The sequence below is a fragment of the Populus nigra genome, chromosome 10 (genome assembly GCF_951802175.1).
Source record: "Populus nigra chromosome 10, ddPopNigr1.1, whole genome shotgun sequence".
NCBI classification, from domain to species: Eukaryota; Viridiplantae; Streptophyta; class Magnoliopsida; order Malpighiales; family Salicaceae; genus Populus; species Populus nigra.
This window is the reverse complement of record NC_084861.1, coordinates 9,618,517-9,629,300: the sequence shown is the minus strand read 5'-3', so window position 1 is coordinate 9,629,300 and position 10,784 is coordinate 9,618,517. Positions and strand designations below refer to the sequence as shown.

The window sequence follows — 10,784 nt, the reverse complement described above, 5'->3', positions numbered from 1 at the left end:
CAATGAAATTCGTATAAGCAAAACTCCATTTTGTTCCACTATCAGCAGAAAGGACATGAGAGGGCTTTCTTTAGCTTCTAGGGCATCATCACCTGCACTCAATAACCTCTCTAAATCTCAAAAATCATGCAATCAGCCAAAACTCACCACACAAAAGCACCCCTCAAAGTCCAATACTGATCGATTTCAAAGGCAAACCAACCACACTGAAGCTTCTTTAACAGGTAATAATACTCTTTCTTCACTAAACTCTCAACTTACAAAACCCAACTTATTATCAGTCCCAAAAGGTCATGTTTCACATAACAGAGATACCAGGTCAGTTGATCGTCATTATATTTCTAGAATTCTGTCAAGAAATGACTGGTTTTTACTGCTAAACCACGAGTTTAAGGCAAAGAGGATTAATTTGAATACCCAGTTTGTAGTTAGTGTTTTGCAAAATCAAGAAAATCCAATATACCCGTTGAGATTTTATATCTGGGTTTCGAATGTTGACCCGTTATTTATTAGGAATCAGGCTGTTAAGGGTGTTTTAGCTAATGCGTTTTATCGAAAAGGTCCTGTTGTATTGTCTGTTGATTTGCTTAAAGATATTAGAAACTCAGGTTTTCGAGTTGACGAAGATTTGCTTTGCGTTTTGATTGGTAGTTGGGGAAGGTTAGGATTGGCAAAGTATTGTGAGGAAATATTTGGACAAATATCTTTTTTGGGTATTACTCCTAGTACAAGGTTGTATAATGCTGTTATTGATGCATTGGTGAAATCAAACTCTCTTGACCTTGCCTATTTGAAGTTTCAACAGATGTCAGCGGATAATTGTAAACCTGACAGGTTTACTTATAACATGCTTATTCATGGAGTTTGTAAAATTGGTGTGGTGGATGAGGCACTTCGGTTGGTTAAGCAGATGGAAGGTTTTGGATATTCAGCTAATGTTTATACATACACTAACTTAATAAATGGGTTTTGCAATGCAAAGAGGGTTGATGAAGCATTCAGGGTTTTTGAAACAATGAAGCTTCGGAATGTCAATCCTAATGAAGCCACTATCAGATCATTGGTTCATGGGGTGTTTCGTTGTGTGGCTCCACGTGAGGCGTTTGAACTGGTGATAGATTTTATTGAGAAGGAGCCTGTTTTGGGGAGATTGGCTTGTGATACTTTACTCTGTTGCCTGTCAGAGAAGTGTATGCCAAGAGAGGCAGGTGCATTATTGAGGAAACTTGGGGAGAGAGGTTATTTGCCTGACAGTTCGACATTTAACATCACAATGACTTGTTTGTTAAAGGGTTTGGATGTCAACGAGACATGTGGGATATTGGATAAATTTATTGCGCGGGGTGCGAAGTTGGGGTTTAGCTTTTATCTTGCATTAATTGAAACTCTGTATAAAGCAGGAAGAGGTATGGAGGGAGATCGGTATTTGAATCAAATGGTCAAGGACAGACTTGTGTCTGATGTCTTTTCATATAACATGCTAATTGATTGCTTCTGCAAAGCCAATGTGATGAACAAGGCAGTAATGGTTTTCAAAGTGATGCAAGATAGAGGTGTTTCTCCCAACCTTGTTACTTTCAATACCCTTATTAGTGGCCACTGCAAAGATGGAGAGGTGCGTAAAGCACGTGAACTGTTGCAGATGCTTTTAGAACTTGGATTGAAGCCAGATATTTTCACTTTTAGTTCAATAATTGACTGTCTTTGTCGAGCACAACAGTTTGATGATGCTTTAGGTTGTTTCAGTGAAATGGTGGAATGGGGTATCTCTCCTAATGCTGTCACGTACAATATATTGATTCGTTCTCTGTGTCTTATAGGAGATGTTGGTAGATCAATGAAACTCTTAAAAGACATGCGAAAGGATGGAATAAGCCCTGATATTTTCTCCTTCAATGCTCTCATTCAAAGTTTTTGTAGGATGGGAAAAGTTGAGAAAGCAGAGAAGATGTTTGTTTCCATGTCTACCTTGGGTTTGATTCCCGACAACTATACTTATGGTGCTCTTGTTAGGGCATTGTTTGAATCAGGGAGATGTGATGAAGCTAAGAAGATGTTTTTTTCAATGGAATTGAATGGCTGTGTTCCTGATTCCTTCACGTGCAATTTGATTTCAGAAAATCTGGTTAAGCAAGGCGATTTTGAAGAGCTTCAAAATATAGCAAAAATATGTTCTGAGAGAGGAATTTCTCTAAAATCCATTCCTGCAGTATAGGATTCTGCTGCTCTTGGTTCATAAGCTAGGGCTGATTTGTTTGAATATTCATTCTTAAGTTGAGAGCCAGCCATAAAGCAGCCGGCTGGTTTTTGCTTGTGGCATTTGGAATCATGTATATTGAAGAATTGTATAGAAGATCTCCATTCTGCTCCAATCAGATTGTTTCATATTTTTTGGCAGAAAAATCACGTTGATTCCGGTGTCATACGCATGTTGAGTTGGTGGATTTCTATCTTCTGTAAAAATTACCATCTTATATCGCTTTTGCTACAATTACCATCTTATGACTACCACAATTCTCACTGATATTTTTTTTTATTAACATGAGTATTTGGGTCAGTTTGTGCGCACCTCAATTAATCTCACGGGCCTTGAAGTTAACGACCATGTAAGTTTCCAATGGCCATCATATTAGCAATCATAGGACTCGAACCTGAGACCACAAGGAAGCAAACATCTTGATCTCAAACTTTTACCACTGAGCCACCTACTATATGGTTAATTCTCATCAATATTATTAGTATCACAAGTTCTACAACTATAATTAATGTTATCTATATGATGAAGCTTATAGTATTAGAGTTTCTCGGGTTCTAATAATTATAATTCTAAATTATAGAGATAGAAACTAAAATTTTCAAGTATAAGATTATAATCTTTAATGATAAAGAAAATTATATAGAAAAATCTATTATATTTTGAAAGTTATTTATTGTTTAAATTCTTCATTGAAAAATAGCTTATAGGGTTGTTTAAATACAAGTAAAACATTTTAGCTAGTAAAATTTTAATTAAATTGGAAGTTATAATCTAAACAAAAAAAAAAGGAAAATAAAAAAGTATCTTCATGTTTTCCTAAGAAAAATATTTTCACAAAACAAATATAATTTTAATTTCTAACAGCTTTTGTTCTTGTCATATTAATCAACTAGAGGTTTGACCTAACTCAAGCTTAAGTCGTTGGATCGACAGATCAATATAAAGGTCGTTGAATTATCCTTGATTAATATTAAAATAGTGTTATTTTGGATAAAAATTAAAAGAAAAATTGAAATAACATTGTTTTAAACAAAAAATTTTAAAATATTTTTTTAAAGTTTATTCGAGTATATCTTATTCATGTTTAGTTGAATCAACTGAATTGTAAATTTATTTGTGAAGTTATTAAAATTTAATCAAGTTAAAACAACTAGAAATAAAACTTAATTTGAATTAGATTTTAGATATTTTCTAGTCGATGTGGTTGTTGTGCTATTGCAAGTTTGATAACTATGATACTTTGATGTATCATAGTTATACTTTAATGTATATTTACGAGTTTTACCTTTAAGATCCCAAGGAGAAAATAGAAATGTATGTATGTATTTTCTCTTTTGGCCGGCACATTCTCGAAGTTAGCACAGGCATAACTTGGTTCGCGTGCGTTTTGAACATTAATTTAACAATTCGTTACCTAGAAGAAAAGCTGAAACGTTTAAGCCAGGGTTCCAAGTGATTCAATGGGATTATCTGAATTCTCGAAGACCTTGCTTTAACAAGCCAATTATCCTAAATTAATAGTATGCTCATGCTCAGGCTATGCATTACTCGAGCCAACAGGCGATGAAGACATGAAGTAACTATGCTGAATCTCCTCGTTAGTGAAGTTGAGAAGTAACCTTGACTTGTCGTAGAAGTATTTAACCAGAAAGTATTTTTAGGTTTGAATTTTGTTGCTCAGAGAAACTCTAGGCGAGTTAAAGTTAGGTGGCTTGCACTCCAACTGCTCTCTTCTCCTTTAGTCCTCTGATCCGTTCAGCCAGATTTATGCCCAAAATAGAGGCCAAACCACTATGCTGACACTTTATTCCAAAAAAAATCACCAACCTACTATTATTATCACTACCATTTCTATATATCATTACAAATTGTCATGAAGATTCTCCAGCTCCCCAAGTTTCTTGCATGAATTCTTAAAGATTAATATTTTAGATCATTCGGTTTGTGGGTCATTCCCAAAAGATGAAAAGTTACACGAATCATATAATCTCAATTTAGAAAGAAAAAAACATTAACTGGGAGTGTGTCATGGTATATTAGGCTACATTAGTCAAAGTAGGAATTGAATTGCACCAACAGCAAGCAACTAATAACCGCGACATGTTCTAGGTTGATGGCACTGCTTTGGTATATAATTAGCCCCATCCCGTCCCCTTTTTTTCTATAAGCTGTGTTATCTACCATCTTCAATAATGGCACAATATGCAATCACATTTAGACTCTGGGTTTTATCTGCAGTTCTTATTGGGGTCTCTATATTCTGCTGCAACCTAGGTATATATGTGACAGATAACAAACAGATAGTCCTGAGAAATTAGTGATTTTAATTCAGGAGCATTAACTTTAATTTGCTGATCCTTCACAGGGAAGGCAGATGAAGGGGAAGATGTGCCTCAAACAGGCACAGGAATTATAGGTGGGGTGCCTCAAACGGGCACTGGTACTATTGGTGGCGTCCCTCAAACAGGCACTGGCACTACTGGTGGTGTTCCTCAAACAGGCACAGGCATCGTAGATGCTGATCCGGCTGAAATTGTTGCCAAAGCGTTGCTTTGTTTCAGCGATAAATATGTAAGTTTATAGTTTTCTTTACTTTCCTCTACTGACGCGTTAAGTGCTTCGTTTCTGGGAGCTGCCTCTAGTGTGGCCTTTGTTTTCCCGTTAGCACAAAAAAAAAACCACTATCTTACGAATTGCTTTGGCCTTTTGATTTCTTCCAAGTCTCAGTTATACAGCAGCTGCGAAGTAGCCTATAGATTGACCCAGACAGGTAAGCTTAACGTGCCTCCTGAATACGCTGATTCCTACTGCGGTGGACCATGCCTTGTAGAGACACATTTGGTGCTCAGCTGCATTGAAAACATCATGAAACATTTTGTTTTCTATAATAAAGCCACCATAGAGGATATCAGAGACACAATCAAGGCCGGATGTGGCTACGGTCCCGAGAGAGGTATTTTACTAGTTTATGAAGTTGTTATCTTTCTCTGGTTTCCTCCACAAATTCATAATCTGATACTGGTGTCACCCCAAGGTAATTTTGATGTGTCCGAGCACCTTCAATTTGAAGAAAACAATGCATTCAAGACTGCAAACCAGATTCTGCTCGGAGTTGGCTTCATGTTCGGCGGGCATGCTTTATTGCTTTGATACCTGCGATGGCGGCGTCTGCTATCTGTGATTGGAGATTTATTGCTTTCAGTTGAGATGGTCTCAGAGATCCAGGAGACATGATCGTTATTTTCGCTAGCTTTATGTAATAAAGAGATGTTGAAGTTAACGCCCACCTTTTGGCACTTTGGAAGAAAATAATAAGTTTATCTGTCCTTATATATATATATATATATATATATATAAAAAAAAAAACAAGATAGAGAGTAAAATGTGCAGTGAGATGTGATAAGTAGTTAGTTACCAATAGATTTTGTTGAAGCCACACATCTATGATCTATGACTATAACCAACGGTACGGGTAACAGGATTTTGCTACTTCACATTCAGCTCTGTGATAAATACCCGCAGCATTGACTGTTCTGTGTGCATTAACAATTGAGATAACCAATGCCTAGAAAGATAAAAGTCTCCCATGTCGATCCTCAAAATTAGAGATTCTAAATCGTATTAGAAATACCCGGACCGTTATATATGATTTTATTTAATTAAGATATTTTTTTTATTGTGATAGTTGTAATTTTTTTAAAATTTTCCACTCAAAAATATAATAAAATAATATTTTTTTTTTACTTCTTAAAATTTATTTTTAACATCAACAATAAAAATAATAAAAAATTTCAAAAAACATATTTCATCATAAAAACAAACATTTGAAATTTTAGTGCTTATGATTTTTAATCATATTAGCTTTTTATTTAAAAATATATTAAAAAATATTTATTTTTAATATTAATATGTCTAAAAATATTTAAAAAATATTAATTTAATATTTTTTAAAGTCAAAAATATTTTTGAAAAACACTGAAAGTGAAAGTAGAAGTAGAAGCAAAACATCATCTACATTAATTAGTGGTCAGATTTTTTTTTCCTGAAAATTGTTAGTAATTTTTCTTTATAAAGAAAAGGAAACCGTTGATTTTAAAATAAATTGTTCAAATTCACTTCCACGTAAGGTATCATGTTACTCCAAACTTGAGAGGAATCAAATCCCTAGAAAATCATCATTATTTATCGATCCAATGATGGGTGATTTCCCACTTACGGTGGGCCGGTGATTCTCGGAGATTTTTTTCACGGAGGGAGCATGATTGCCGATGATAGCTAGGATTGAGGCACACTGTCGCATTGCAAGAGCGAAGAACGATAATTAGTATAATTATGAAGAAGAAACGTATTTTTTTAGTGAAAAATATTTTTCATGTTCATGTAGTTTTTTTTAAATGAAAACATGTCTAAACAGGGTTTATTAAATAATGAACAATGAGAATTAAAAAAACATTCATAAAAACTTTGATTTGTATAAAAGAGGAAAAAAATGTACCTTGATATAATAAAAAATAATAAAATAAATATTTTATTCTCTTTGAAAATCAATGAGTAGATCTTTTAAAACAATTGCATGCTAGGTTAATATATAACTTTTCATAAATTAATTGTTGATATTACCATAAAAAAACTCTAATTTTATTAAGAACTATGGGAAACTGGATAATTATTTAATTGTTGTTTTAATATCTTTATTTAAAGACAAGTTATTCTTATTTTTTTAATAAAAGAAAAGAAAAAAAGTTAACACTATTTAACAAAAAAGACCAGGCCTGTCCGATCTAAGAGAATAGGCCCATTCACATCTAAAAACCCAAACCCACGTATGCTTAGCTTTTTTAAAATGGATAGACTATGCATCATATAATTTTTTTAAGGGAAAAAAAAAAAAAACTATCAATTACAAAACGCATAAAATTGGATATAAAGAGCAAACCCAACGAGCCCATTAGAAAAAGGTAAAAACAACCTTTCCCTCCAAATCTTTTTTCTGTTACAATGTACAGAAACAGCTAAAATCAACCGTGATATAAACAAACCGGACGGGGACTCCCGGATTCAACTCTTTCTCGTTAACACTTCCATGGCACCTTACAAGAACCTTTTCACCACTTCCATTAACATCTCAAGAACCCTATCTTTCCCTTTACCAAGATCAAGAACCCACCGTTTAGCCATTGCCCTTCTCCTTCTTTCGTTATTCTTCTTCTCCTCGACATCACTAACCAACCAATTGCCGTCTTTTTTAACTGTATCTTCTCTTGCTTCTAGCATTCTTTTTGCAGCAAACTATATTTCTCCGTTCTCTTCAATCACATCTTCAAGAACATGTTTAGTCTCTGACTCAACCGATAACTGCACACTCTCTTCTGTTACTGCAATGGAGAGAACTCGCATGAATCCAAGAAAAGAAGAAGAAATTGATGATGTTATTGCAGGCCTTAGTTCTTGCGATATATTTAATGGGAATTGGGTTCTTGATGATTCTGATCCTATTTACCAACCTGGGTCTTGCCCTTTTTTAGATGATGCCTTCAACTGTTTCAATAACGGAAGGCCTGACTTGGACTATCTTCGATATCGATGGAAACCTCATGGATGCCACATTCCAAGGTCTGAAGACAAATTCACTTGGTTTCTTTTAATTTTCACATGAGTTGTGCTTTTCTGTATGTGAGGATTCTTTCTCTGTTATTATTGTGGGTTTGTTGGATTGTGCAGGTTTGATGGGAGACAGATGTTGCGAATGTTGAGAGGGAAGAGAATGGTGTTTGTGGGGGACTCGTTGAATAGGAATATGTGGCAATCTTTGGTATGTGCATTGAGAGAATCAGTGGAGAATAAGAGCAGAATCTTTGAAATTGAGGGTCGGCGAGAGTTCAGGACTAGAGGCTTCTACTCTTTCAACTTCGTAGTGAGTTAAAGAAAATCTAGTTTTGTTAATTCTATCAGTTAATTGCTGTTGGTTGTACTACTATCATTCATGTCCCTTCAGTCCTGTTAGGTTCTCCATGCATTGCTCACAATGGCTCCTGTAATTAATTCATCCATTTCTGATTGCCAGAGACCTCCTCTATGCTCAATCTCTTTTGTTAGTGATTAAGGTAACACATCTGAATAACGGGGTTTATCATTAGCACACAGTAATCAGGTCATTACAGAATCTCCTAGTAAGCAAATCTATCTCTAAGTGTTTATTATAACTGGAAATGTCAGCACTCTTCATTGGAACCGTGTCCAAATCTGCATGTTCTGGTGGGTTAATTTAAGATGCAAAGCCTGCAATATTGCATCTGCAAAACCATGGGCTTATCCTCACCAATACTCTTTACTCTGGGCTTACAATCATCCAACCACAAATCCCTCCTACTGCGTTTTTCGACGTCTAGAAAATGCTGTAGAAAGTCGAAAGAAGTTTTGAAGTTGCAGAGTTAAACATCTGACTGTGCTCTTCCTATGATGCAGGATCATAATTGCTCAATAGACTTTGTAAAATCGCCATTCCTTGTTCAAGAATGGCGAAGCTCAGACAGGCGTGGAAATCGAAAAGAAAGACTCAGGCTTGACATGATCCAAACCCCTTCTTTCAATTACCATGATGCTGATATAATCATCTTCAACACCGGTCACTGGTGGACGCACCAGAAAACATACAGAGGGTACGCTTTCCATTAATTTCAAGATTTCGCATGATTTATAAGCAAATTCGTAACCCGAAACCCTCTATAGTCATCATCATAATCAACATTTTATTACCTTTACCATTGAAAATTAATATGCTAATATCTTGTCATTTTATATTCCAGCAAAAATTACTTCCAAGAAGGCAGGAAAGTCTATAACAGGCTAGAAGTAAATGAAGCTTATAAGAAAGCTTTATGGACATGGGCAAAATGGGTTGATTCTAACATCAACAGAAGCCATACCAGGGTCTTCTTCGGTGGATACTCAGCTTCTCACTTCAGGTAAACAAGAAAATGCAACTGCAAATTATTCCTGCTACCACCCTTGGTTTCACAAATCTTGTACATTAGTTGATCAAGTGATCTTACATGGTAACACTGCTAATTCTGATTTTTCCATATCAGGCTTATCGAATTTTCTTATTGTGGCATAGCAGGAAAGGGAAATGGGATTCAGGTGGGCATTGTCATGAAGAGAGGCAGCCTGTAACAAACGACACTCTACTTAAACCATATCCATTGATGATGAAGATTCTCGAATCTGTTATATCAGAGATGAAGACGCCAGTTTTTTACCTCAACATTACCAGAATGACAGGGTACAGAAAAGATGGGCATCCTTCGGTTTACCGGAAACCTAATGTCCATCAAAGAATTCCTGGGATTATCCAAGATTGCAGCCATTGGTGTCTTCCCGGTGTTCCAGACTCCTGGAATGAGCTTTTCTACGCCACTTACCTTTTATCACATCATGATTTGTCAAGCAACCACTAGACCGACACTTGTGGTAGTTCATGTTGTCCAACTGATAAATAGTGTAAAAATTCAAATGTCTTACACAATCTTGTAGCAGTTAACCGTGACCCTTGTAGATAGAGAAGATGAAATGCGAAAGAAAGCTTGAAGTTGATTGTTTTTAAGCTTTACTTTCTCGAACTTGTTAAAAAAAAAATTATTCCTTTATTAGACAACAGGTGTGAACACCAACACAACAGTAAAGACCTTAATAACCGGCACAATTTCTTTAGAGTGGTGGACTTTAGAGTGTGTTCAGTGTCCGACTAGAATCCCACCAAATGGAAGGCATTGGTCTGGGATAATAATCGACTGTCCTTTCCATCCTGCTCTATAGGCATTGAAGATTTAAATCCTACCATTTATTGCATATCATTTTCAGTTATCAGAAGGAGCAACGCATTAAACGTTCTAAGGGTTTTTAACCTTCGCTCTGAAAGTATTTGATAAGAAAAATGATTGTGCATGATCTCTAAACAATCGAGTATTACATAGGTTCGAGAAGGAAACTTGTATATTTGCTTGTGCTTGATTTGAGGGAGCCTGAGAGCGCGTGGGTTAATAATCTATGAGTTTGCAAGGTACAAAACGCTGGTTACTAACATCACGGCCAAGGGGAGGCAGTCCCCTGAGAATTTGGGTCATCTGTGTCATGAAGATTGGCATGGGGAATGTTTTATGACCTGCCATGCTGGCTGCAAGTTGCGAAGGAAGGGCAGAGATGGCCACATGGTTTCACACTTTTTAATGTCATTTGGATGCTTTACTTTTCATTATAATTAATTTAATGATAATTAATGTGATTGGATTTTTATCTTTTACATGTATAAGTCCATAACAAATCTTTTGAATCAAAGATGAAGAATTATTTGGTTTGTCTGAAACCAGAGGAATTTTTATTTTTTTGGCATTCACTTCATTATTATTTTCTTTAAAGACGATATTTTTCTTTTTCCTTTTTATTTTTTTGTCGTCATACTTCTTTCCAAAAACAATTTAGTACACCATGCTCTAAAAAGTTATTGCAATGAGTTCCCTAAATGTCAAAT

The 10,784-nt window shown here is 35.4% G+C and overlaps 3 protein-coding genes across 3 annotated transcripts; all 3 read left to right on the top strand.

Annotated features, from left to right (window-relative positions):
* Positions 1 to 2,372, top strand: LOC133704326 (putative pentatricopeptide repeat-containing protein At3g16890, mitochondrial). Its single transcript, XM_062129126.1, has one exon. It carries the CDS (start codon positions 56 to 58, stop codon positions 2,213 to 2,215), a length of 2,160 nt encoding a protein of 719 aa, XP_061985110.1. The 5' UTR covers positions 1 to 55; the 3' UTR covers positions 2,216 to 2,372.
* A 2,065-nt stretch (positions 2,373 to 4,437) lies between these two features.
* On the top strand, positions 4,438 to 5,571 carry LOC133704342 (uncharacterized). The gene is made up of 4 exons (XM_062129147.1): positions 4,438 to 4,531; positions 4,623 to 4,828; positions 4,985 to 5,210; positions 5,292 to 5,571. The coding sequence occupies exons 1-4, from the start codon at positions 4,450 to 4,452 to the stop codon at positions 5,405 to 5,407; spliced, it is 630 nt and encodes a 209-aa protein (XP_061985131.1). The 5' UTR covers positions 4,438 to 4,449; the 3' UTR covers positions 5,408 to 5,571.
* Positions 5,572 to 7,330: 1,759 nt separating this feature from the next.
* Positions 7,331 to 9,833, top strand: LOC133704538 (protein trichome birefringence-like 4). Its single transcript, XM_062129387.1, has 5 exons — positions 7,331 to 7,870; positions 7,979 to 8,171; positions 8,723 to 8,916; positions 9,064 to 9,222; positions 9,378 to 9,833. Exons 1-5 carry the CDS (start codon positions 7,341 to 7,343, stop codon positions 9,712 to 9,714), a joined length of 1,413 nt encoding a protein of 470 aa, XP_061985371.1. The 5' UTR covers positions 7,331 to 7,340; the 3' UTR covers positions 9,715 to 9,833.
* Positions 9,834 to 10,784: the final 951 nt, after the last annotated feature.

Bases quoted from the DNA above. Each gene is read 5' to 3' on its own strand.
- LOC133704326 (XM_062129126.1), top strand. From the start codon at position 56: ATGAGAGGGCTTTCTTTAGCTTCTAGGGCATCATCACCTGCACTCAAT.
- LOC133704342 (XM_062129147.1), top strand. From the start codon at position 4,450: ATGGCACAATATGCAATCACATTTAGACTCTGGGTTTTATCTGCAGTT. The intron at 4,829-4,984 runs GTAAGTTTATAG...TCCAAGTCTCAG, and splicing joins TTTGTTTCAGCGATAAATAT to TTATACAGCAGCTGCGAAGT. The intron at 5,211-5,291 runs GTATTTTACTAG...TGTCACCCCAAG, and splicing joins TGGCTACGGTCCCGAGAGAG to GTAATTTTGATGTGTCCGAG.
- LOC133704538 (XM_062129387.1), top strand. From the start codon at position 7,341: ATGGCACCTTACAAGAACCTTTTCACCACTTCCATTAACATCTCAAGA. The intron at 7,871-7,978 runs GTCTGAAGACAA...TGGATTGTGCAG, and splicing joins CATGGATGCCACATTCCAAG to GTTTGATGGGAGACAGATGT. The intron at 8,917-9,063 runs GTACGCTTTCCA...TTTATATTCCAG, and splicing joins CACCAGAAAACATACAGAGG to CAAAAATTACTTCCAAGAAG.